Source organism: Ascaphus truei, chromosome 11, assembly GCF_040206685.1.
Source record: "Ascaphus truei isolate aAscTru1 chromosome 11, aAscTru1.hap1, whole genome shotgun sequence".
In the NCBI taxonomy this organism is placed as follows: domain Eukaryota; kingdom Metazoa; phylum Chordata; class Amphibia; order Anura; family Ascaphidae; genus Ascaphus; species Ascaphus truei.
In genome coordinates this window covers 56239757-56267679 of record NC_134493.1, presented here as the reverse complement: position 1 = coordinate 56267679, position 27923 = coordinate 56239757, and the positions used below count along the sequence as shown (strand labels likewise).

Here is a 27923-nt window from a genome sequence, read left to right as displayed (position 1 = left end):
ATTGCTAGGCTGTGGTGTGGAGGTAGGATGGTTTCCCAGCATGCATTGCTAGGCTGTGGTGTGGAGATAGGATGGTTTCCCAGCAGGCATTGCTAGGCTGTGGTGTGTAGGTAGGATGGTTTCCCAGCATGCATTGCTAGGCTGTGGTGTGGAGGTAGGATGGTTTCCCAGCATGCATTGCTAGGCTGTGGTGTGGAGGTAGGATGGTTTCCCAGCATGCATTGCTAAGCTGTGGTGTGGAGGTAGGATGGTTTCCCAGCATGCATTGCTAGGCTGTGGTGTGGAGATATGATGGTTTCCCAGCAGGCATTGCTAGGCTGTGGTGTGGAGATAGGATGGTTTCCCAGCATGCATTGCTAGGCTGTGGTGTGGAGATAGGATGGTTTCCCAGCATGCATTGCTAGGCTGTGGTGTGGAGATAGGATGGTTTCCCAGCATGCATTGCTAGGCTGTGGTGTGGCGGTAGGATGGTTTCCCAGCAGGCATTGCTAGGCTGTGGTGTGGCGGTAGGATGGTTTCCCAGCATGCATTGCTAGGCTGTGGTGTGGAGATAGGATGGTTTCCCAGCAGGCATTGCTAGGCTGTGGTGTGGAGATAGGATGGTTTCCCAGCATGCATTGCTAGGCTGTGGTGTGGAGATAGGATGGTTTCCCAGCAGGCATTGCTAGGCTGCGGTGTGGAGATAGGATGGTTTCCCAGCATACATTGCTAGGCTGTGGTGTGGAGATAGGATGGTTTCCCAGCATGCATTGCTAGGCTGTGGTGTGGAGATAGGATGGTTTCCCAGCAGGCATTGCTAGGCTGTGGTGTGGAGATAGGATGGTTTCCCAGCAGGCATTGCTAGGCTGTGGTGTGGAGGTAGGATGGTTTCCCAGCATGCATTGCTAGGCTGTGGTGTGGAGATAGGATGGTTTCCCAGCAGGCATTGCTAGGCTGTGGTGTGGCGGTAGGATGGTTTCCCAGCAGGCATTGCTAGGCTGTGGTGTGAGGTAGGAAGAAGTTGGGGAGTGAGAGGCTCTGCTTCCTGTTCTGGTATTTACTCGTACAGAAGGGATACCTGCTCCTTCCCCAGTGACCGTGCCGGGCAAGCACAGGACAAGGGGCTTCATCTCTCCATGGGCTACAGAGCTCACCAGGACGGCTATCATGCTGCCCCCCCTCATAGTCTTCTTAATGGTACATCTGCCAGCAGGTAAGAGCGGAGGTGCGGCCATTACTCAGGCAGAGCTGCAGCTGTTGGAAGAGTGGGTTTGAGTGTCACCTGTTAGAAGTTACTCAATGGGAGTAAATCTGATTCAATGGAAGGCAGTATCACTCAGAAGTAATACTCACTGGAAGGCAGTATCACTCAGGAATAATACTCAATGGAAGGCAGTCTCACTCAGGAGTAATACTCAATGGAAGGCAGTCTCACTCAGGAGTAATACTGACTGGAAGGCAGTCTCACTAAGGAGTAATACTCACTGGAAGGCAGTCTCACTCAGGAGTAATACTCACTGGAAGGCAGTCTCACTCAGGAGTAATACTCACTGGAAGGCAGTATCAATGAGGAGTAATACTCACTGGAAGGCAGTCTCACTGAGGGGTAGTACTCACTGGAAGGCAGTCTCACTCAGGAGTAATACTCATTGGAAAGCAGTCTCACTGAGGGGTAGTACTCAGTGGAAGGCAGTCTCACTCAGGAATAATATTCACTGTAAGGCAGTATCAATGAGGAGTAATACTCACTGGAAGGCAGTCTCACTGAGGGGTAGTACTCACTGGAAGGCAGTCTCACTCAATGGGAGTAAATCTGAGTCATTGGAAGGCAGTCTCACGCAGGAGTAATACTCAATGGAAGGCAGTCTCACTCAGGAGTAATACTCACTGAAAAGTAATCTCAATCAGAAATAATACTTACTGGAAAGCAGTCTCACTCAAGAGTAATACTCACTGGCAGGCAGTCTCAATCAGGAGTAATACTCACTGGAAGTCGGTCTTACTCAATTGGAGTAAATCGGATTAATTGGAAGGCAGTCTCACTCAGGAGTAATACTTACACGAAGACAGTCTCACTCAGGAGTAATACTGACTGGAAGGCAGTCTCACTCAGGAGTAATACTCAGTGGAAGGCAGTATCAATCAGGCGTAATACTCAGTGGAAGGCAGTCTCACTCAATGGGAGTAAATCTGAGTCATTGGAAGGCAGTCTCACTCAGGAGTAATTCTCACTGGAAGGTAGTCTCACTCAGGAGTAATACTCAATGGAGGGCAGTCTCACTCAAGTAATACTCACTGGAAGGCAGTATCAACCAGGAGTAATACTCACTGGAAGGCAGTCTCATTCAGGAGTAATACTCACATGAAGGCAGTCACACTCAGGAGTTATACTCACTGGAAGTCAGTCTCTCTCTCTCTCTCGAGTAATACTCACTGGAAGGCAGTCTATCTCAGGAATAATAGTCACTGGAAGGTAGTCTCACTCAGCAGTTATACTCCCTGAAAGGTAATCTCAATCAGAAATAATACTTACTGGAAAGCAGTCTCACTCAAGAGTAATACTCACTGGCAGGCAGTCTCAATCATGAGTAATACTCACTGGAAGGCAGTCTCACTCAATGGGAGTAAATCTGATTCATTGGAAGACAGTCTCACTCAGGAGTAATACTTACACGAAGGCAGTCTCACTCAGGAGTAATACTCACTGGAAGGCAGTCTCACTCAGGAGTAATACTTACATGAAGGCAGTCTCACTCAGGAGTAATACTCACTGGAAGGTAGTCTCACTCAGGAGTAATACTCACTGGAAGGTAGTCTCACTCAGGAGTAATACTCACTGGAAGGCAGTCTCACTCAGGAGTAATACTCACTGGCAGGCAGTCTCACTCAGGAGTAATACTCACTGGAAGGCAGTCTCACTCAGGAGTAATACTCACTGGCAGGCAGTCTGTATCATGAGTAATATTCAGGAGTAAATTACACAGAATAATAGGCAGTCAGATTATTAACTACATTTTCACGAATGTTTATTTTTGGTCCACATCGACTCATATTTGTTGAATATGAGCTAGCGCCCATCAGCTTGCAATGCCCACCCCCTGACCTTCAAATGTCCTTCAGGCGCAGCTCACACCGAGGTATGGCAGCACCCTGAGGTGTTTGCCGTACGGCGAAGCTCGACGAAACTGAACTGCACCTTCACCAAGACCCTACAGCAACTCAAGCCCTCCCTCACCTGGATGAAAGAGCAGCAGCGGGGCGGGGAGGTCCAGGTCTACCCCTCCGAACTGCCCCTGGAACAAGCTCGGGTGCAAGTGGACGCAGCGTTCTTCCAAAGCCGGCAAGACGCGGGCCTAATTCTGGAAGACCTGAGGGTGGGAGACTCGGGGGTATATCACTGCTGCATCACCGTGCTCCAGGACGGGGAGGAGACGCAATACCGAGGAAGGGGGACCCGCCTCATCGTCACAGGTAACACGGATAGCTGTATCGGGACAGGGGTCCACGTGCCATTGCAGTATGGCCAACCTTCCCCCAATGCCACCATGAGTTGGTAGCTAGCGAGATCTCATTGTGAGATGGGATTCGCCTGGTAATGCTGCAATTATGGGTGCTTTGTATTTAAAGGGGTGATTCGTGCTGTTTTACATTCTTTGTATCACAGGATGGAAGCAGGGCGTCTCCGGGAGCTGAACCCCGTACATTTCGGGTCCGGGGACCCCCTGCTTCCGGAGATACAGACCTCCGTAGGGGGCCCCGGTAGCCGCTCCGGCTGAGCGAGCTGGGTTTTTTAAAGTTTAAAGCTCCCGCATCCCACTAGCCAATAGGAAGCCGGGCCTGATGACGTCACGGCTTCCTATTGGCTGGCAGTGCACGGGGGCTTTGAAACTCCTTGGTAGGCGAGAAAAGCGGCTCCCGGCACCTCGTTTGGAGGTAAGTATCTCCGGAAGCAGGGGGTCCCCAGAGCTGAAATTAATGGGGTTCAGCTGCGGAGACCCCCTGCTTCAATCCAATGGGAAAAAACGGCCTGGATTGCCGCTAGAAGGTAATAAACCCGCAGGGTCTCGGCAGACTTTGGCTACACCATCTTTTCAAAGGTAAGAAACTCGCTGAGCAGCTAATGTATGTATCCTATTTTTATATGTACAGATGTAGCGGGAATTACTGTCACGGCCGCCGCAGGCGTTTCCTTGTTCGTCCGCGTCTGCCGCGATGGAGACTAACGAGTCAATACAGGGGATTAGAATAATGCAAATAATCACTTTATTTCATACAGCGCTTTTCTCCCAATGGGACACTCAGCGCGTTACAGCGCAGCGCGCGGGACGCAGCACATAGGATTGTTACAGACACAGTCCCTGCCCCGCAGAGCTTACAATCTATGTGTTTGGTGCCCGAGGCACAGGGAGATAAAGTGACTTGTTCAAGGTCACAAGGAGCCGACACCGGGAATTGAACCAGGCTCCCCGGCTTCACACTCGGTGTCGTTGTTATTCTTAACACAGTAAATGCAAAAAAACATTCAATCACACGAAACGCCTGTCCCGGGGAGCTTGCAATCTACGTGGTATGTTGGGTGACAGCAGGGGGGAAGGAGGTGCGGCAGACGGCAGTGCGCGGCCACAATGCTAATGGTATAAACATTGGGAATTGAAATACAGATCCGTCAGCCGGACCCAGAACCAGAGGCAGGTTTCTCATACAGAAACGAATGTCTCCGGAGCTGAACCGCCGTCATTTCAGCACCAGGGACCCCCTATTCCCTGAGATACTTACCTCCGGAGGGGGCGCGGGTAGCAGCTTCGCGGGTTAAAAGGCCCCTGTAGGTGGCGCTGCAGTCAGCCACCTCTGCACTAGGCGCTCTGGCAATCAATTGGCCACAAATCACACGTTAGAGCAGCGCTGGCCACGTGACATACTTCAGGGGTGGCGCTTGAGCCATCAAAAGGCCCGCACATTACACCACAGTATGGTGCACAAATCGTGTGTGGGAGCTGCGGGGCGCTGAATAATCCCGGGGCGCTGAATAATCCCGGGGAGTTGAATAGTCCCGGGGCGCTGAATAATCCCGGGGCGCTGAATAATCCCGGGGCGCTGAATAATCCCGGGGAGCTGAATAATCCCGGGGCGCTGAATAATCCCGGGGCGCTGAATAATCCCGGGGCGCTGAATAATCCCGGGGCGCTGAATAATACCGGGGTGCAGAATAAACCCGAGGCGCTGGACAATACTGTCCCTCTTCTTACACAGGGACCTAGTGATGAGCACAGGAGAGGAGCGGGGCAGTACTGTATTAGGAGAGGAGAGGGGCAGTACTGTGTTTATCAGGAGAGGAGCGGGGCAGTATTGTATTTATCAGGAGAGGAGCGGGGCAGTACTGTATCAGGAGAGGAGCGAGGCAGTACTGTGTTTATCAGGAGAGGAGCGAGGCAGTATTGTATTTATCAGGAGAGGAGCGGGCAGTACTGTGTTTATCAGGAGAGGAGTGGGGCAGTACTGTGTTTATCAGGAGAGGAGCGGGGCAGTACTGTATTTATCAGGAGAGGAGAGGGGCAGTACTGTGTTTATCAGGAGAGGAGTGGGGCAGTACTGTGTTTATCAGGAGAGGAGCGGGGCAGTACTGTATCAGGAGAGGAGCGGGGCAGTACTGTGTTTATCAGGAGAGGAGCGGGGCAGTACTGTATCAGTAGAGGAGTGGGGCAGTACTGTATCAGGAGAGGAGCGGGGCAGTACTGTATCAGGAGAGGAGAGGGGCAGTACTGTGTTTATCAGGAGAGGAGCGGGGCAGTACTGTGTTTATCAGGAGAGGAGCAGGGCAGTACTGTGTTTATCAGGAGAGGAGCGGGGCAGTACTGTGTTTATCAGGAGAGGAGCAGGGCAGTACTGTGTTTATCAGGAGAGGAGCGGGGCAGTACTGTATTTATCAGGAGAGGAGCGGGGCAGTACTGTATATATCAGGAGAGGAGCGGGGCAGTACTGTGTTTATCAGGAGAGGAGCAGGGCAGTACTGTGTTTATCAGGAGAGGAGTGGGGCAGTACTGTATTTATCAGGAGAGGAGCGGAGCAGTACTGTATATATCAGGAGAGGAGAAGGGCAGTACTGTGTTTATCAGGAGAGGAGCGGGGCAGTACTGTATTTATCAGGAGGGGAGCGGGGCAGTACTGTATCAGGAGAGGAGCGGGGCAGTACTGTATTTATCAGGAGAGCAGCGGGCAGTACTGTGTTTATCGGGAGAGGAGCGGACAGTATTGTATTTATCAGGAGAGGAGCGGGGCAGTACTGTGTTTATCAGGAGAGGAGCGGGGCAGTACTGTGTTTATCAGGAGAGGAGCGGTGCAGTACTGTGTTTATCAGGAGAGGAGCGGGGCAGTACTGTATTTATCAGGAGAGGAGAAGGGCAGTACTGTGTTTATCAGGAGAGGAGCGGAGCAGTACTGTATTTATCAGGAGAGGAGCGGAGCAGTACTGTGTTTATCAGGAGAGGAGCGGAGCAGTACTGTATATATCAGGAGAGGAGAAGGGCAGTACTGTGTTTATCAGGAGAGGAGCGGGGCAGTACTGTGTTTATCAGGAGAGGAGTGGGGCAGTACTGTGTTTATCAGGAGAGGAGCGGGGCAGTACTGTATTTATCAGGAGAGGAGCGGGGCAGTACTGTATTTATCAGGAGAGGAAAGGGGCAGTACTGTATTGGGAGAGGAGTGGGGCAGTACTGTGTTTATCAGGAGAGGAGCAGGGCAGTACTGTATCAGGAGAGGAGCGGGGCAGTACTGTATCAGGAGAGGAGCGGGCAGTACTGTATTTATCAGGAGAGGAGCGGGGCAGTACTGTATTTATCAGGAGAGGAAAGGGGCAGTACTGTATTGGGAGAGGAGTGGGGCAGTACTGTGTTTATCAGGAGAGGAGCAGGGCAGTACTGTATCAGGAGAGGAGCGGGGCAGTACTGTATCAGGAGAGGAGAGGGGCAGTACTGTGTTTATCAGGAGAGGAGCGGGCAGTACTGTATATATCAGGAGAGGAGCGGGGCAGTACTGTGTTTATCAGGAGAGGAGCGGGGCAGTACTGTATGTATCAGGAGAGGAGAAGGGCAGTACTGTACTGTGGTTATCAGGAGAGGAGCGGGGCAGTACTGTATTTATCAGGAGAAGAGCGGGGCAGTACTGTATATATCAGGAGAGGAGAAGGGCAGTACTGTGTTTATCAGGAGAGGAGCGGGGCAGTACTGTGTTTATCAGGAGAGGAGTGGGGCAGTACTGTGTTTATCAGGAGAGGAGCGGGGCAGTACTGTATTTATCAGGAGAGGAGCGGGGCAGTACTGTATTTATCAGGAGAGGAAAGGGGCAGTACTGTATTGGGAGAGGAGTGGGGCAGTACTGTGTTTATAAGGAGAGGAGTGGGGCAGTACTGTATCAGGAGAGGAGCGGGGCAGTACTGTATCAGGAGAGGAGCGGGGCAGTACTGTATCAGGAGAGGAGAGGGGCAGTACTGTGTTTATCAGGAGAGGAGCGGGCAGTACTGTATATATCAGGAGAGGAGCGGGGCAGTACTGTGTTTATCAGAAGAGGAGCGGGGCAGTACTGTATATATCAGGAGAGGAGAAGGGCAGTACTGTACTGTGGTTATCAGGAGAGGAGAGGGGCAGTACTGTGTTTATCAGGAGAGGAGCGGGGCAGTACGGTATTTATCAGGAGAGGAGCGGGCAGTACTGTGTTTATCAGGAGAGGAGCGGGCAGTACTGTATCAGGAGAGGAGCGAGCAGTACTGTGTTTATCAGGAGAGGAGTGGGGCAGTACTGTATTTATCAGGAGAGGAGCGGGGCAGTACTGTATCAGGAGAGGAGCGGGGCAGTACTGTATCAGGAGAGGAGCGAGGCAGTACTGTGTTTATCAGGAGAGCAGCGGGCAGTACTGTATCAGGAGAGGAGCGAGCAGTACTGTGTTTATCAGGAGAGGAGTGGGGCAGTACTGTATTTATCAGGAGAGGAGCGGGGCAGTACTGTATCAGGAGAGGAGCGAGCAGTACTGTGTTTATCAGGAGAGGAGTGGGGCAGTACTGTATTTATCAGGAGAGGAGCGGGGCAGTACTGTATCAGGAGAGGAGCGGGCAGTACTGTGTTTATCAGGAGAGGAGCGGGCAGTACTGTGTTTATCAGGAGAGGAGCGGGGCAGTACTGTGTTTATCAGGAGAGGAGCGAGGCAGTACTGTATCAGGAGAGGAGCGGGCAGTACTGTATCAGGAGAGGAGCGGGCAGTACTGTGTTTATCAGGAGAGGAGCGGGGCAGTACTGTATCAGGAGAGGAGCGGGCAGTACTGTATCAGGAGAGGAGAGGGGCAGTACTGTATCAGGAGAGGAGCGGGGCAGTACTGAATTTATCAGGAGAGGAGCGAGCAGTACTGTGTTTATCAGGAGAGGAGCGGGGCAGTACTGTATTTATCAGGAGGGGAGCGGGGCAGTACTGTATCAGGAGAGGAGCGGGGCAGTACTGTATCAGGAGAGGAGCGGGGCAGTACTGTGTTTATCAGGAGAGGAGAGAGGCAGTACTGTGTTTATCAGGAGAGGAGCGGGGCAGTACTGTATATATCAGGAGAGGAGAAGGGCAGTACTGTGTTTATCAGGAGAGGAGAGGGGCAGTACTGTGTTTATCAGGAGAGGAGTGGGGCAGTACTGTGTTTATCAGGAGAGGAGCGGGGCAGTACTGTATTTATCAGGAGAGGAGCGGGGCAGTACTGTATTTATCAGGAGAGGAAAGGGGCAGTACTGTATTGGGAGAGGAGTGGGGCAGTACTGTGTTTATCAGGAGAGGAGCGGGGCAGTACTGTATCAGGAGAGGAGCGGGGCAGTACTGTATCAGGAGAGGAGAGGGGCAGTACTGTGTTTATCAGGAGAGGAGCGGGCAGTACTGTATATATCAGGAGAGGAGCGGGGCAGTACTGTGTTTATCAGGAGAGGAGCGGGGCAGTACTGTATATATCAGGAGAGGAGAAGGGCAGTACTGTACTGTGGTTATCAGGAGAGGAGAGGGGCAGTACTGTGTTTATCAGGAGAGGAGCGGGGCAGTACTGTATTTAACAGGAGGGGAGCGGGGCAGTACGGTATTTATCAGGAGAGGAGCGGGCAGTACTGTGTTTATCAGGAGAGGAGCGGAGCAGTACTGTATTTATCAGGAGGGGAGCGGGGCAGTACTGTATCAGGAGAGGAGCGGGGCAGTACTGTATCAGGAGAGGAGCGGGGCAGTACTGTGTTTATCAGGAGAGCAGCGGGCAGTACTGTATCAGGAGAGGAGCGAGCAGTACTGTGTTTATCAGGAGAGGAGTGGGGCAGTACTGTATTTATCAGGAGAGGAGCGGGGCAGTACTGTATCAGGAGAGGAGCGGGCAGTACTGTGTTTATCAGGAGAGGAGCGGGCAGTACTATGTTTATCAGGAGAGGAGCGGGGCAGTACTGTGTTTATCAGGAGAGGAGCGAGGCAGTACTGTATCAGGAGAGGAGCGGGCAGTACTGTATCAGGAGAGGAGCGGGCAGTACTGTGTTTATCAGGAGAGGAGCGGGGCAGTACTGTGTTTATCAGGAGAGGAGCGGGGCAGTACTGTATCAGGAGAGTAGCGAGGCAGTACTGTATCAGGAGAGTATCAGGAGAGGAGCGGGGCAGTACTGTATCAGGGGAGGAGCGGGCAGTACTGTATCAGGAGAGGAGCGGGCAGTACTCTATCAGGAGAGGAGAGGGGCAGTACTGTATCAGGAGAGGAGCGGGGCAGTACTGTATTTATCAGGATAGGAGCGGGCAGTACTGTATCAGCAGAGGAGAGGGGCAGTACTGTGTTTATCAGGAGAGGAGCGGGGCAGTACTGTGTTTATCAGGAGAGGAGTGGGGCAGTACTGTGTTTATCAGGAGAGGAGCGGGGCAGTACTGTGTTTATCAGAGAGGAGCGGGGCAGTACTGTTTCAGGAGAGGAGCGAGGCAGTACTGTATCAGGAGAGGAGCGAGGCAGTACTGTGTTTATTAGGAGAGGAGTGAGGCAGTACTGTACTTATCAGGAGAGGACCGGGGCAGTACTGTATCAGGAGAGGAGCGAGGCAGTACTGTATCAGGAGAGCAGCGGGGCAGTACTGTATCAGGAGAGCAGCGGGCAGTACATTATCAGGAGAGGAGCGAGGCAGTACTGTATCAGGAGAGTATCAGGAGAGGAGCGGGGCAGTACTGTATCAGGGGAGGAGCGGGCAGTACTGTATCAGGAGAGGAGCGGGCAGTACTGTATCAGGAGAGGAGAGGGGCAGTACTGTATCAGGAGAGGAGCGAGCAGTACTGTGTTTATCAGGAGAGGAGTGGGGCAGTACTGTATTTATCAGGAGAGGAGCGGGGCAGTACTGTATCAGGAGAGGAGCGGGCAGTACTGTGTTTATCAGGAGAGGAGCGGGCAGTACTGTGTTTATCAGGAGAGGAGCGGGGCAGTACTGTGTTTATCAGGAGAGGAGCGAGGCAGTACTGTATCAGGAGAGGAGCGGGCAGTACTGTATCAGGAGAGGAGCGGGCAGTACTGTGTTTATCAGGAGAGGAGCGGGGCAGTACTTTGTTTATCAGGAGAGGAGCAGGGCAGTACTGTGTTTATCAGGAGAGGAGCGAGGCAGTACTGTGTTTATCAGGAGAGGAGCGGGGCAGTACTGTATCAGGAGAGTAGCGAGGCAGTACTGTATCAGGAGAGGAGCGGGGCAGTACTGTGTTTATCAGGAGAGCAGCGGGGCAGTACTGTATCAGGGGAGGAGCGGGCAGTACTGTATCAGGAGAGGAGCGGGCAGTACTGTATCAGGAGAGGAGAGGGGCAGTACTGTATCAGGAGAGGAGCGGGGCAGTACTGTATTTATCAGGAGAGGAGCGGGCAGTACTGTATCAGCAGAGGAGAGGGGCAGTACTGTGTTTATCAGGAGAGGAGTGGGGCAGTACTGTGTTTATCAGGAGAGGAGCGGGGCAGTACTGTGTTTATCAGAGAGGAGCGGGGCAGTACTGTATCAGGAGAGGAGCGAGGCAGTACTGTATCAGGAGAGGAGCGGGGCAGTACTGTGTTTATCAGGAGAGGAGCAGGGCAGTACTGTGTTTATCAGGAGAGGAGCGAGGCAGTACTGTGTTTATCAGGAGAGGAGCGGGGCAGTACTGTATCAGGAGAGTAGCGAGGCAGTACTGTATCAGGAGAGGAGCGGGGCAGTACTGTGTTTATCAGGAGAGCAGCGGGGCAGTACTGTATCAGGGGAGGAGCGGGCAGTAGAGGGGCAGTAGAGGGGCAGAGGAGAGGGGCAGTACTGTGTTTATCAGGAGAGGAGTGGGGCAGTACTGTGTTTATCAGGAGAGGAGCGGGGCAGTACTGTGTTTATCAGAGAGGAGCGGGGCAGTACTGTATCAGGAGAGGAGCGAGGCAGTACTGTATCAGGAGAGGAGCGGGGCAGTACTGTGTTTATCAGGAGAGGAGCGGGGCAGTACTGTGTTTATCAGGAGAGGAGCGAGGCAGTACTGTGTTTATCAGGAGAGGAGCGGGGCAGTACTGTATCAGGAGAGTAGCGAGGCAGTACTTTATCAGGAGAGTATCAGGAGAGGAGCGGGGCAGTACTGTGTTTATCAGGAGAGCAGCGGGGCAGTACTGTATCAGGGGAGGAGCGGGCAGTACTGTATCAGGAGAGGAGCGGGCAGTACTGTATCAGGAGAGGAGAGGGGCAGTACTGTATCAGGAGAGGAGCGGGGCAGTACTGTATTTATCAGGAGAGGAGCGGGCAGTACTGTATCAGCAGAGGAGAGGGGCAGTACTGTGTTTATCAGGAGAGGAGTGGGGCAGTACTGTGTTTATTAGGAGAGGAGTGAGGCAGTACTGTACTTATCAGGAGAGGACCGGGGCAGTACTGTATCAGGAGAGGAGCGAGGCAGTACTGTATCAGGAGAGCAGCGGGACAGTACTGTATCAGGAGAGCAGCGGGCAGTACATTATCAGGAGAGGAGCGAGGCAGTACTGTATTTATCAGGAGAGGAGTGGGGCAGTACTGTGTTTATCAGGAGAGGAGCGGGGCAGTACTGTATATATCAGGAGAGGAGAGGGGCAGTACGGTATATATCAGGAGAGGAGAGGGGCAGTACGGTATATATCAGGAGAGGAGCGGGGCAGTACTGTATTTATCAGGAGAGGAGCGGGGCAGTACTGTATATATCAGGAGAGGAGAAGGGCAGTACTGTACTGTGTTTATCAGGAGAGGAGCGGGGCAGTACTGTGTTTATCAGGAGAGGAGCGGGGCAGTACTGAATTTATCAGGAGAGGAGCGGGGCAGTACTGAATTTATCAGGAGAGGAGCGAGCAGTACTGTGTTTATCAGGAGAGGAGCGGGGCAGTACTGTATTTATCAGGAGGGGAGCGGGGCAGTACTGTATCAGGAGAGGAGCGGGGCAGTACTGTATCAGGAGAGGAGCGGGGCAGTACTGTGTTTATCAGGAGAGGAGTGGGGCAGTACTGTATTTATCAGGAGAGGAGAGAGGCAGTACTGTGTTTATCAGGAGAGGAGCGGGGCAGTACTGTATATATCAGGAGAGGAGAAGGGCAGTACTGTGTTTATCAGGAGAGGAGAGGGGCAGTACTGTGTTTATCAGGAGAGGAGTGGGGCAGTACTGTGTTTATCAGGAGAGGAGCGGGGCAGTACTGTATTTATCAGGAGAGGAGCGGGGCAGTACTGTATTTATCAGGAGAGGAAAGGGGCAGTACTGTATTGGGAGAGGAGTGGGGCAGTACTGTGTTTATCAGGAGAGGAGCGGGGCAGTACTGTATCAGGAGAGGAGCGGGGCAGTACTGTATCAGGAGAGGAGCGGGGCAGTACTGTATCAGGAGAGGAGAGGGGCAGTACTGTGTTTATCAGGAGAGGAGCGGGCAGTACTGTATATATCAGGAGAGGAGCGGGGCATTACTGTGTTTATCAGGAGAGGAGCGGGGCAGTACTGTATATATCAGGAGAGGAGAAGGGCAGTACTGTACTGTGGTTATCAGGAGAGGAGAGGGGCAGTACTGTGTTTATCAGGAGAGGAGCGGGGCAGTACTGTATTTAACAGGAGGGGAGCGGGGCAGTACGGTATTTATCAGGAGAGGAGCGGGCAGTACTGTGTTTATCAGGAGAGGAGCGGAGCAGTACTGTATTTATCAGGAGGGGAGCGGGGCAGTACTGTATCAGGAGAGGAGCGGGGCAGTACTGTATCAGGAGAGGAGCGGGGCAGTACTGTGTTTATCAGGAGAGCAGCGGGCAGTACTGTATCAGGAGAGGAGCGAGCAGTACTGTGTTTATCAGGAGAGGAGTGGGGCAGTACTGTATTTATCAGGAGAGGAGCGGGGCAGTACTGTATCAGGAGAGGAGCGGGCAGTACTGTGTTTATCAGGAGAGGAGCGGGCAGTACTGTGTTTATCAGGAGAGGAGCGGGGCAGTACTGTGTTTATCAGGAGAGGAGCGAGGCAGTACTGTATCAGGAGAGGAGCGGGCAGTACTGTATCAGGAGAGGAGCGGGCAGTACTGTGTTTATCAGGAGAGGAGCGGGGCAGTACTGTGTTTATCAGGAGAGGAGCGGGGCAGTACTGTATCAGGAGAGTAGCGAGGCAGTACTGTATCAGGAGAGTATCAGGAGAGGAGCGGGGCAGTACTGTATCAGGGGAGGAGCGGGCAGTACTGTATCAGGAGAGGAGCGGGCAGTACTCTATCAGGAGAGGAGAGGGGCAGTACTGTATCAGGAGAGGAGCGGGGCAGTACTGTATTTATCAGGATAGGAGCGGGCAGTACTGTATCAGCAGAGGAGAGGGGCAGTACTGTGTTTATCAGGAGAGGAGCGGGGCAGTACTGTGTTTATCAGGAGAGGAGTGGGGCAGTACTGTGTTTATCAGGAGAGGAGCGGGGCAGTACTGTGTTTATCAGAGAGGAGCGGGGCAGTACTGTATCAGGAGAGGAGCGAGGCAGTACTGTGTTTATTAGGAGAGGAGTGAGGAAGTACTGTACTTATCAGGAGAGGACCGGGGCAGTACTGTATCAGGAGAGGAGCGAGGCAGTACTGTATCAGGAGAGCAGCGGGGCAGTACTGTATCAGGAGAGCAGCGGGCAGTACATTATCAGGAGAGGACCGGGGCAGTACTGTATCAGGAGAGCAGCGGGGTAGTACTGTATCAGGAGAGCAGCGGGCAGTACATTATCAGGAGAGGAGCGAGGCAGTACTGTATTTATCAGGAGAGGAGTGGGGCAGTACTGTGTTTATCAGGAGAGGAGCGGGGCAGTACTGTATATATCAGGAGAGGAGAGGGGCAGTACGGTATATATCAGGAGAGGAGAGGGGCAGTACAGTATCAGGAGAGGAGCGGGGCAGTACTGTATATATCAGGAGAGGAGAGGGGCAGTACGGTATATATCAGGAGAGGAGAGGGGCAGTACAGTATCAGGAGAGGAGCGGGGCAGTACTGTGTTTATCAGGAGAGGAGCGGGGCCGTACTGTATCAGGAGAGGAGCGGGGCAGTACTGTGTTTATCAGGAGAGGAGCGGGGCAATACTGTATTTATCAGGAGAGGAGCGGGGCAGTAATGTATATATCAGGAGAGGAGCGGGGCAGTACTGTGTTTATCAGGAGAGGAGCGGGGCAGTACTGTATTTATCAGGAGAGGAGAGGGGCAGTACTGTATTGGGAGAGGAGCGGGGCAGTACTGTGTTTATCAGGAGAGGAGCGGGGCAGTACTGTATCAGGAGAGGAGCGGGGCAGTACTGTATCAGGAGAGGAGCGGGGCAGTACTGTATCAGGAGAGGAGAGGGGCAGTACTGTGTTTATCAGGAGAGGAGCGGGCAGTATTGTATTTATCAGGAGAGGAGCGGGCAGTACTGTGTTTATCAGGAGAGGAGCGGGGCAGTACTGTGTTTATCAGGAGAGGAGCGGGGCAGTACTGTGTTTATCCGGAGAGGAGCGGGGCAGTACTGTATTTATCAGGAGAGGAGCGGGGCAGTACTGTATATATCAGGAGAGGAGAAGGGCAGTACTGTACTGTGTTTATCAGGAGAGGAGCGGGCAGTATTGTATTTATCAGGAGAGGAGCGGGCAGTACTGTGTTTATCAGGAGAGGAGCGGGGCAGTACTGTGTTTATCAGGAGAGGAGCGGGGCAGTACTGTGTTTATCAGGAGAGGAGCGGGGCAGTACTGTGTTTATCCGGAGAGGAGCAGAGCAGTACTGTATTTATCAGGAGGGGAGCGGGGCAGTACTGTATCAGGAGAGGAGCGGGGCAATACTGTATCAGGAGAGGAGCGGGGCAGTACTGTGTTTATCAGGAGAGCAGCGGGCAGTACTGTATCAGGAGAGGAGCGGGCAGTACTGTGTTTATCAGGAGAGGAGTGGGGCAGTACTGTATTTATCAGGAGAGGAGAGAGGCAGTACTGTGTTTATCAGGAGAGGAGCGGGGCAGTACTGTATCAGGAGAGGAGCGAGGCAGTACTGTGTTTATCAGGAGAGGAGCAGGGCAGTACTGTATTTATCAGGAGAGGAGCGAGGCAGTACTGTGTTTATCAGGAGAGCAGCGGGGCAGTACTGTATCAGGAGAGGAGCGGGCAGTACTGTATCAGGAGAGGAGAGGGGCAGTACTGTGTTTATCAGGAGAGGAGCGGGGCAGTACTGTGTTTATTAGGAGAGGAGTGAGGCAGTACTGTATATATCAGGAGAGGAGCGGGCAGTACTGTATCAGGAGAGGAGCGAGGCAGTACTGTATCAGGAGAGCAGCGGGGCAGTACTGTATCAGGAGAGCAGCGGGCAGTACATTATCAGGAGAGGAGCGGGGCAGTACTGTATCAGGAGAGCAGCAGGGCAGTACTGTATCAGGAGAGGAGCGAGGCAGTACTGTATCAGTAGAGGAGTGGGGCAGTACTGTGTTTATCAGGAGAGGAGCGGGGCAGTACTGTATCAGGAGAGGAGCGGGGCAGTACTGTATATATCAGGAGAGGGGCAGTACGGTATATATCAGGAGAGGAGAGGGGCAGTACAGTATCAGGAGAGGAGCGGGGCAGTACTGTATCAGGAGAGGAGCGAGGCAGTACTGTATCAGGAGAGGAGCGGGGCAGTACTGTATCAAGAGAGCAGCGGGCAGTACTGTATCAAGAGAGCAGCGGGCAGTACATTATCAGGAGAGGAGCGGGGTAGTACTGTATCAGGAGAGGAGCGGGGCAGTACTGTATTTATCAGGAGAGGAGTGGGGCAGTACTGTATTTATCAGGAGAGGAGCGGGGCTGTACTGTATCAGGAGAGGGGCAGTACTGTATCAGGAGAGGAGTGGGGCAGTACTGTATCAGGAGAGGAGCGGGGCAGTACGGTATTTATCAGGAGAGGAGCGGGGCAGTACTGTATCAGGAGAGGAGCGGGGCAGTACTGTATCAGGAGAAGAGCGGGGCAGTACTGTATTAGGAGAGGAGCGGGGCAGTACTGTATTTATCAGGAGAGGATCAGGGCAGTACTGTATTTATCATGAGAGGAGCGGGGCAGTACTGTATTTATCAGGAGAGGAGCGGGCAGTACTGTATTTATCAGGAGAGGAGAGGGGCAGTACTGTATTTATCAGGAGAGGAGAGGGGCAGTACTGTGTTTATCAGGAGAGGAGAGGGGCAGTACTGTATTTATCAGGAGAGGAGAGGGGCAGTACTGTGTTTATCAGGAGAGGAGAGGGGCAGTACTGTTTTTATCAGGAGGGGAGCGGGGCAGTACTGTATTTGTCAGGAGAGGAGCGGGGCAGTACAGTATTTATCAGGAGAGGAGAGGGGCAGTATTGTATTTATAATGAGAGTAGCGGGCAGTACTGTATCAGGAGCGGGGCAGTACTGTATCAGTAGTGGGGCAGTACTGTATTTATCAGGAGAGGAGCAGTACTGTATTTATCAGGAGAGGAGCGGAGCAGTACTGTATTTATCAGGAGAGCCGCAGGTGAAGCTCACAGGGCTTTCTGTTGCCCAACAATGAGTTAGAGAAGGAAGTTACATGGCTAAGTGCTTTCACTTCATTGCAACTACACTACACGTGGAGAAGTGGGACCACACCCTTAAGAGTGAAAGAAAATGACGTCTTTGCTCCATGTCTCCACCCTTCCGCACGGCATCCTCCCGGCCTGTGAGCTGTCACAGTCCTGCATATACTGCGCCCGCTGCCTCCGTGAGAACAGAGCGTGTACGGGGGAGAAAAGCAGCACGTCTCTGTAACATTACTGAGCGGGAGCGGCTCAGTGAGAACAGAGCGTGTACGGGGAGAAAAGCAGCACGTCTCTGTAACATTACTGAGCGGGAGCGGCTCAGTGAGAACAGAGCGTGTACGGGGAGAAAAGCAGCACGTCTCTGTAACATTACTGAGCGGGAGCGGCTCAGTGAGAACAGAGCGTGTACGGGGAGAAAAGCAGCACGTCTCTGTAACATTACTGAGCGGGAGCGGCTCAGTGAGAACAGAGCGTGTACGGGGAGAAAAGCAGCACGTCTCTGTAACATTACTGAGCGGGAGCGGCTCAGTGAGAACAGAGCGTGTACGGGGGAGAAAAGCAGCACGTCTCTGTAACATTACTGAGCGGGAGCGGCTCAGTGAGAACAGAGCGTGTACGGGGAGAAAAGCAGCACGTCTCTGTAACATTACTGAGCGGGAGCGGCTCAGTGAGAACAGAGCGTGTACGGGGAGAAAAGCAGCACGTCTCTGTAACATTACTGAGCGGGAGCGGCTCAGTGAGAACAGAGCGTGTACGGGGGAGAAAAGCAGCACGTCTCTGTAACATTACTGAGCGGGAGCGGCTCAGTGAGAACAGAGCGTGTACGGGGAGAAAAGCAGCACGTCTCTGTAACATTACTGAGCGGGAGCGGCTCAGTGAGAACAGAGCGTGTACGGGGAGAAAAGCAGCACGTCTCTAACATTACTGAGCGGGAGCGGCTCAGTGAGAACAGAGCGTGTACGGGGGAGAAAAGCAGCACGTCTCTAACATTACTGAGCGGGAGCGGCTCAGTGAGAACAGAGCGTGTACGGGGGAGAAAAGCAGCACGTCTCTGTAACATTACTGAGCGGGAGCGGCTCAGTGAGAACAGAGCGTGTACGGGGGAGAAAAGCAGCACGTCTCTGTAACATTACTGAGCGGGAGCGGCTCAGTGAGAACAGAGCGTGTACGGGGAGAAAAGCAGCACGTCTCTGTAACATTACTGAGCGGGAGCGGCTCAGTGAGAACAGAGCGTGTACGGGGGAGAAAAGCAGCACGTCTCTGTAACATTACTGAGCGGGAGCGGCTCAGTGAGAACAGAGCGTGTACGGGGAGAAAAGCAGCACATCTCTGTAACATTACTGAGCGGGAGCGGCTCAGTGAGAACAGAGCGTGTACGGGGAGAAAAGCAGCACGTCTCTGTAACATTACTGAGCGGGAGCGGCTCAGTGAGAACAGAGCGTGTACGGGGGAGAAAAGCAGCACGTCTCTGTAACATTACTGAGCGGGAGCGGCTCAGTGAGAACAGAGCGTGTACGGGGAGAAAAGCAGCACGTCTCTGTAACATTACTGAGCGGGAGCGGCTCAGTGAGAACAGAGCGTGTACGGGGAGAAAAGCAGCACGTCTCTGTAACATTACTGAGCGGGAGCGGCTCAGTGAGAACAGAGCGTGTACGGGGAGAAAAGCAGCACGTCTCTGTAACATTACTGAGCGGGAGCGGCTCAGTGAGAACAGAGCGTGTACGGGGAGAAAAGCAGCACGTCTCTGTAACATTACTGAGCGGGAGCGGCTCAGTGAGAACAGAGCGTGTACGGGGAGAAAAGCAGCACGTCTCTGTAACATTACTGAGCGGGAGCGGCTCAGTGAGAACAGAGCGTGTACGGGGAGAAAAGCAGCACGTCTCTGTAACATTACTGAGCGGGAGCGGCTCAGTGAGAACAGAGCGTGTACGGGGAGAAAAGCAGCACGTCTCTGTAACATTACTGAGCGGGAGCGGCTCAGTGAGAACAGAGCGTGTACGGAGAGAAAAGCAGCACGTCTCTGTAACATTACTGAGCGGGAGCGGCTCAGTGAGAACAGAGCGTGTACGGGGGAGAAAAGCAGCACGTCTCTGTAACATTACTGAGCGGGAGCGGCTCAATGAGAACAGAGCGTGTACGGGGAGAAAAGCAGCACGTCTCTGTAACATTACTGAGCGGGAGCGGCTCAGTGAGAACAGAGCGTGTACGGGGAGAAAAGCAGCACGTCTCTGTAACATTACTGAGCGGGAGCGGCTCAGTGAGAACAGAGCGTGTACGGGGAGAAAAGCAGCACGTCTCTGTAACATTACTGTTCTGTCCCAGTCTCACGGCGGCAAGTGAGCAGAGACACAACAACACAAATAAAAAAGGGGGAAAGTATTGAGGGAAAACACCGGGGTATGGGAACAATGGAGGGGAAAGGGAGCTAGGAAGGCAAGTGGGATAATGCTAGGTAAAATAGGGTGGCTTAGTAACAGGGATAGCTTTAGTATAAGGGATAGGTAAATTGCAATAGCTTTTACGAGAGTGGATGAGGTGACTGCTCCAAGATGGCTGCTCGATCTAAAAGGAAGCATGCGGGCCTGGATAAGCAGGAAATAGATCAAAGACTATGCCAACTAGCAAGTGGGAGGAAGGGCTGACCATCTTACTGGGGAAAAGGGGTGCTGCTGAGAAGCCAACAAGGGAGTAACAATGCTGCAATCTCACACTGAGTAGTGCTAGCAGCCTCAGAATAGGGGAAAAACCTTACATGTTCCAGGACAATTAGGGCGCTGCGTAATTAAAGGCTATACATTGAGGGCAGGACGTTTCCCGGCAGTGACCTGCCCTTGAGCAGAATTTGAAATGTTAAGTAGCAAAAGAGAGAACCAGAACAACGAGAGCAATTTGAATATCCTATTTTGGTTGGAGCAGGTTGTGCTGCCTTTTAGTGGAACACAAGAGAGGTCCCAACAATGGAATGGTAGTGTAGAACAGTGGTGCTCAACTGCTGTCCTCAAGACCCCTAAAACTGGTCAGGTTTGGAGGATATCCCAGCTTCAGCACAGGTGGCTCAATCTGTGGCTCAGTCGAAGACTGAGCCACAGATTGAGCCACCTGTGCTGAAGCTGGGATATCTCTGAAAACCTGACCTGTTGGGGGGTCTTGAGGCCTGGAGTTGAGCACCACTGGTGTAGAAGACTTTTGAAACCTCACCCGGTGCACGGTGTCCCATTATATAGTAACGTATGGGAGCCTACTAATAATGTAATCATATATTTTTCTCCATATAGCGCTTTTCTCCCAATGGGACTCCAAGCGCGTCACAATTACTATATACCACGCCAGCGGGGCGCAAACTGGGGGGATATATTTCTGACGCGCCCCTCATGTTCAATACCCAATTGATACAGTTGAAACTAAGAAGGTGTACATATACCAGTATCAATTACATTTATGAAATATTGTGTACTATACAGATATTTGTACATTGTATTATCTACTCGAGTAGCAATTCCCTTATACACTGTATGTACTCTAAGAGTAGGAACTGCAATTCCCTTATACACTGTATGTACTCTAAGAGTAGGAACTGCAATTCCCTTATACACTGTATGTACTCTAAGAGTAGGAACTGCAATTCCCTTATACACTGGATGTACTCTAAGAGTAGGAACTGTAATTCCCTTATACACTGTATGTACTCTAAGAGTAGGAACTGCAATTCCCTTATACACTGTATGTACTCTAAGAGTAGGAACTGCAATTCCCTTATACACTGGATGTACTCTAAGAGTAGGATCTGTATTTGAGTAATTATTATAGCAAGGTCATCACACAGTATATGTTTTTATTCGTTTTATAATTTTTATATATTTATATTTAATGTGTTTATAACGGTTAATATTACAGCTGGTAGATATATCAGTATTTAATGCCCATCTGACATTAGTTATAGTTTAATATGGACATAGGACCAAGATTTTTTTTTTTTGTATATATGTGCTACTGGTGTAAACCAGGGGTGTGCAAAGTGGGGGGCGCGAGATTAACTGCGGGGGGGGGGGGGGCGGGGTTTACAGAGGCCCTGCGCGCTTCCCGAAGGCACTTAAATTAAGTGTCGGGGAAGCGGCGAAGGCCTCTGTAAACTTTACTTACGGTGGTTCAGCCGGCATCTGGAGACGCGTCGCCATGGCAACACGGGGCCATGTGTCACCGCGTTGCTATGGCAACGTGACGTCATGACGCCCAGACGTCGGGAACCAAGGTAAAGAGGAGGAAGGGAGGGTGGCGCGCGGAGAGGACAGCCGGCAGGGGGGCGCAGGGGGAAAAGATTGCGCTCCCCTGAACTACGCAGTACACAGCATTGTACATATTGTGCTTATTACAGACCCAGTCTCTGCCCCACTGAGCTTACAATCTATGTTTTTGGTGCCTGAGGCACAGGGTGAGAAAGTGACTTGCACAAGGAGCTGACGCGAGGCTTTGCACCAGGCTCCCCTGCTTCACACTGACTTTGCTCACTGAGCCACTACTTGAGATATTTTAATTGTGCTGTCCTTAACCCTTCCCTGCCAGAGAAGCTTTTAATCCATTGCTTTATAACACATTTGTATGTGTATATATATACATATTTATGTATTTATTTATTGATTTATAAAACGTGTTACCAGGCAGTAATACAGTGAGAGTTACCTCTCGTTTTCACGTATGTCCTGGGCACAGAATTAAGATGACAAATAATACATGGTTACAAATACAGTTACATAAGTGAACAGGGTATGCATTATATACAAGACATTGCGTGCGCAGTTACAGATAATACAGATTATACATTATATACAAGACATTGCGTGCACAGTTACAGATAATACAGGTATATATTATATACAAGACATAGCGTGCACAGTTACAGATAATACAGGTTATACATTATATACAAGACATAGCGTGCACAGTTACAGATAATACAGGTTATACATTATATACAAGACATAGCGTGCACAGTTAGAGATAATATATATTATGAGCGTATGAAACAGTTACAGACCAGATTAAAATGTGAGACAGCTTTAGTTTTGAAAGAACTTAGACTGGTGGCGGCTGTGAGAGTCTCCGGTAGACTGTTCCAGTTTTGGGGTGCACGGTAAGAGAAGGAGGAGCAGCCGGATACTTTGTTGGACCTTGGGACCATGAACAGTCTTTTGGAGTCAGATCTCAGATAAGTGCTGCATGTGGTAGGGGTGAGGAAGCAGGGGGTCCCCGAGGCTGAAAATGATTGCGGTTCAGTTCCGGAGACCCCCTGCTTCAATACTGTGTTATTAAAATAAAAACAGCTTAATTACCTTAGCGGCTAGGCACTAAGGCAATGAAGGTGTTAAGCCAGAGTACCTGGTTTATTGGGGGTAGAGGGGGTGGGTGAAGGGTGTAGTTGCCCCAGGGTGGGTGGTTAGGACTGCCGAAAGGCTGCGGGAGGGGTTAATCCCTTCATTACCTTAGTGGTAGTAACCGCTGTGGTAATGAAAGGGTTAACCCCTCCCACCACCAACCCGAGAGGCCTAACCACCCACCCCAGGGCAACTACCCCCTTCACCCACCCCCTCTACCTCCAATAAACATTACAATACAATCATCAATACAATACATTGAATAACCCCCCCCCCTCCCCCAATACGTACATTATATATGTCATCATATTCTTTATCCCTGGTCTCCCCACTGCTGGACGAAGCCTCCCCAATGATCTCTGTGGTTACAGCCTCTTCTCCATACCGCTCCAACACATTTCCCGACTCCATCTTCCCATCTTACTTTTGGTCATCGTCTTGGTCTTTTAAATTCCCTCGGAAATACTGTGTATGTATGTATGTATGTGTGTACGTATGTACGTATGTGTGTGTACCTGTGTGTGTGTGTGTGTACGTATGTGTGTATATTTATTTACAAATGAGAGAATTGGCTGGTATTATATCAGCAAGTCCTCTACAGAAAGTACATTCCCACAGTGCACTCCAGGCTAATTAATTTTTATATGCAGTATTTATATACTTATGTGATAAAAAGAAGTGAAAAAGTGATACGTGAAATAAAATATCTATATTAAAAGTGACACATGGTGCTGCTGGATTAACCGTAGCTTGCTGCAAGAGATATTAACCCTTTTTATAGTTGAAATATGGCAAATTCCATACAACCTTTAATAAGGCATGGTAATAATCCCATCTATCCATACAATATACATTCACTTGTGCCATAAAAATGTCGAAATGAATCTTATGATATTACTGTATGATTTGTCACAGATCAAAAATAGGTAACACCTATGAAACCGTAAATGGTGTGATATCAGCTGCAGAACTCTGCCTACAAATTGGTCCTCCACCCAAAGCTGGTGTATCAATTACCTACATTGATGATATATTGAGTAATTCAAAAATTCCAGCAATGCATGCACAGTGAGCTCCTACCTAATTAAAATCCTATTAAGAATAAGTACTAGATATGCTCTATTTATGAGGTACTTTCCTACTTTTGGAGACTATAACCTAAGTCATTTCATTAATTAAAATGTGAAAATAAATGTATGCAGATTTATTATAAGTCTAATACACAAATAAGGAAGATAAATAAGCTTGAATTTCATTAAAAATGTTTCTTAATATGATTTTAATTGGGTAGGAGCTCACTGCGCATGCTTCGAATAAAGGGATACTAGCCATTGATGCATTGTGCGTGCGTAGCGTTAATGGGTTACCATAGCAATTGTAGGGCTATTTAAAGCCTCCAATTGAGTTCCCTTACCTCATCTGCCCCTGACGAAGTTCCGTAGAGGAAAGAAACGCGTCGGGCGTAGTGCCGCGGTGACGTCACATCACGTGGTGCATACGGATCCAGCTTGCTGCTGTGTCTTTGCCAACAATTTTGGGCCGCTACATTGTAGCTAAGTATACTTATGATATTTCTTTCATGAGGACTTTCTGTTGCCAATTTGTGGTGGATATTTTTAGTGAAGTATAGTAAAATTAGGCAGCGATGTTGGAGCTGCGCTGTCCAGAAAACCGCTTGTATATGGTAGTTTAGCTATTGCCACGTTTCATTCATACTGTATAGACACTGTGTTGCAAATTGCGGGATAACTAGGACAGTATCTGAGAGTTATAGTAAAATTAGGCGGTGATGTTAGAGCTGCGATGTCTAGTAAACAGCTTTTAGGTATACATATACTAAACAGCAAAATGTACACCGCTCACAGAGATTTAACAATTCGTATATATCTATGCCATATTGCTCAGGGTGGCAATGGGTGCAACCTATGTACTATATATTGAATATTTACAAATTAGAGGATAGTTATATATATATATATATATATATATATATATATATATATATATGCAAATACAACTGTATGCTCATCTGCATGTCTTAGGCAGGTCTGCAACCCCGCCTTTCCCCATTATCACCCAGCATACAGCACTTCCACTGCAGCAAGGGATTCTGGGAAATGACATGCAAATGAGCACACAGTGTCACTTTTTGCCTCAATAACCATTTTTAACATGGTTCCCTATAGGCTTAAGCTTGCTGCATGGTCACAGCTTTGAGCACAGCCAGGGTTAAGGAGCATACCCAGAAAACCACCCACAGACAGCTGTTTCGACCTTGATGGGTCTCATCAGTGTGGGGTTGATTTTAACTGGGTATGCACCTTAACCCTGGCTGTGCTCAAAGCTGTGACCATGCAGCAAGCTTAAGCCTATAGGGAACCATGTTCAGCGCAGCACATACACACACACACACACACACACACACTCCTTTATTGTTGCTGTTACGTCTGAAGAGGAGATCTATGTGGTCTGGAATTATCATTAATCTATATGTAAGTTTTTTTTAATTATTATATTGGTCAATAAAATGTTTCCCCAAATGTGCCTATTCTGACTTAAGGTAACATTTTAATGAGGAAGAAACCATTTGAATCATATACAGAGAGGAAGCGGCGTGTGGTTTGGGGTAAGTGCTGCGCTGTAATAAGGAATAGGATCAAATGCATTAAGACATTTTCAGTAGGTAAAACTTTAATCTGCTCACAGAAAATACAGATACAGGTATTCCTCGTTATCCAACGTTTCACTTTACAACGAATGGCAAATCCAACGCTTTACAGTGCAACCCTGTCGGCTGTTTTTCGGTGCCGGAATGCGTTATCCATTGCTCACCGCCACTGATTAACATGGGACTCACTTTACAGCGGTGTCACTATCCAGCGCTACTTCCAGATCGGGTTCCGGTGGATAACCGAGGACCGCCTGTACTGATATTATATTCTTATAATGTGCTAGCTGTATACACCGTAATCCCCTTCCCTGGAGGGTTTGTCATTTTGAGGTATAGAAATGTTAAGCGATTAATTCGAGGTCACATGTAGGTTCTATTTATAAATTAGATTGCAAGCTCTTTGGGAGAGGCTGGTTGACGTATAGATATGCATAACTCACATTATTCTATTGGAGATTCCTACTGTAAATGACAATTTTTTTTACAAACTTGTCCAATTAGGATTAAGTGCATTCCTCTCTCTGCGCCTCAAACACGAAGGCCTGGGACATAGTAGGGTGAGCATGCGTGCGGAGGCTCAGATATTTTGGAGAGACAGGCAAATTTAACATTTGCCGTTCAGGGAAGCGGAGGAGCGGTCACGTGACCGCTCACATCCAATGGGAGCGAGGGACTAGCCCCGCCTCCCACCCCACCTCCGATCTGCCTCCCGACACGCCTCCACCCCGCCTACGCACCGACCCCAAAGCGCGCTCACTGCCTCACCTGCCAGGACACAAAAAAGCTCCAGTTTGAGCAGGCGAGGCAGAGCAGGAGCGCTGAGCGCGGCCCGAGGCACCATGCCCGAGGCCTAAGGCCGAGATAACGCTGCCGGCGTCGCTACGCACGCGCGCACGTCAGGCACAAGGCAGTACTTGGCAATGGTAGTTGGCCAAGTGCCTGGGCGTCTGCCTGCGCCGTAGCCCGTTGACGCGGCAGCGTTTTGAGAAGACGATACATTTTGTCTTCTCGCGCTCCCTCCTCTCCATCCTGTTGGCACCGGGCTCTTATTTCCACCCGACAGGAGGGGGGAGCTGAATGAGGGGCTGCTGCCCCCCCTTCTTGCGGCTCCCCACTCCAGGCTGGCGGAAGTTGGATCCCGGCTCCGATACGATGGAGAGGAGGGAGTGCAGGGCCCCGGAACAGGCAGAGAGAGGTAGGTGTGTGTGAGGGGGTCTTACTTTTTCCCGGAGTGGGCTGCCTCCTGTAGCATCACGTTGCCATGGTGACCGACGTCAAATGAGGCAGCGACGTCATATGATGATGCGTTGCCATGACAATGTGAGATGCACATGCCGCCATGATGTCATGACGCTGATGGAGGAGGACTGCTTGTCAAGGTAAGTCCCCTTAACTTTTTTTTTTACAGGGCGGGGGCCCCATTGCCAGGGTGCCGCCTTGGGCCCCGCCATCCTGCTCTGCTCCTGCGTTCCTCAGTACTATTCTCGCGCCGGCAAGAGAAGGGGGGGGGGGGCGAGAGGAAGAGGAGAAGGGGGTGAGACGGAAGGGTGGTGAGAGAGAACAGGGTTATAAGAACATAGAAACAAATCTGGATGGGGTGGGGTGGCACAGGGCTGGAGGTTCGCCTAGGGTACCGAATACCCTTACCCTGGCCTTAACCGGGCGGTTTGTCACTTTTTTTAAAGCGGTTTAGAAGAAGTGATTTGCAATAGAGAATAGGGGTTTATTCTTCACATTTCATTCCGCTTCTCGTGAACAAACCGTGCGATTTGGCAATGACCACTTCAGAGCTATGAGAATAATCCCCCAAATATTAGTCTGTATGCGCTTTGGGGCGAGGATTCCCTGTGAATGTAAATGTTGGACTGTGACGGATGGTACATACAGAATTACATTACATTATTACTATTATTTTAAGGTGTATGTGTCCCACCTTTCCTTCTCTCGGTTCTGTTTTTTTTGTAGCCACTGAGTACGATTCGCTGATCGCTTGCTGCCCTCTGGGAGTTTTGATCGCCGCCCTGCTGGTTCTGCATTTTATGATATATCAGCAGTACTTACAGTACCGGAACCTCGGAACCCAGAGAGGAAGGTCTTCCCAGGAGAAGAGAATGAGACTCCCCAATATCTACTTTGATTTCATGGACATTCTCTCTGCTTTCTGACTCTAGTAATCTATGGGGGGGGATTTCTGTCCTGTCCCACCTCACACGGGACGTGCCACCTTCTATAGCACAGGACCACATGTGGCTGAAGAATTCTGTGACATCAAATATCCACCTGGATCATAATTATAACATCTCCTGAACATTGTGGACGTTATGTTTCAAATTTCAAAGCTAGTCCTTTTGGGTAAAATCGAGACATGTTGGGACATTTTCATTTTGCTGTCCTTAACCCTTCCCTGCCAGAGAAGGCTTGAACACATTGCTTTCTCACACATTTGTATGTGTAGACATACATGATACAGTATATACTGTGTGTGTGTGTGTCTGTGTGAGTGTATATATACAGTACACACCTCCTCAATGACCTCCCAGGTACTGCTGTCGCAGCCTTTCTTCTCCACATAGCTCCAACACGTGTTCTGATTTCATCCTCACATTTTGCTTTTGGCCGTCATCTTGGTCTTTTTTGATTTATTTCGGAAATACTGTGTGTGTGTATATATAAATGTGTGTATATATATTCCTTTATTGTTGCTGTTGCATCTGAAGAGGCGATCTATGCGATCTATCTGAAATGATCATTAATCTATATGTATTTTTTTTTTTTATATCGGTCAATAAAATGTTTCCCCGAATGTGTCTATTCTCAATAAAAGTAACATTTTAGTGAGGAACTCTGAAATGAGGAAGAAACCATTTGAATCATATACAGAGAGGAAGCAGTAAGTGGTTTGTGGTAAGTGCTCGCTGT

General features: G+C 50.3%; 1 protein-coding gene across 1 annotated transcript; it reads left to right on the top strand.

Annotated features, from left to right (window-relative positions):
- The first annotated feature begins 994 nt into the window (after positions 1-994).
- LOC142462996 (natural cytotoxicity triggering receptor 3-like) lies at positions 995-27799 on the top strand. The gene is made up of 3 exons (XM_075565193.1): positions 995-1192; positions 3100-3450; positions 26970-27799. The coding sequence occupies exons 1-3, from the start codon at positions 1147-1149 to the stop codon at positions 27167-27169; spliced, it is 597 nt and encodes a 198-aa protein (XP_075421308.1). The 5' UTR covers positions 995-1146; the 3' UTR covers positions 27170-27799.
- The last annotated feature ends 124 nt before the right edge of the window (positions 27800-27923 follow it).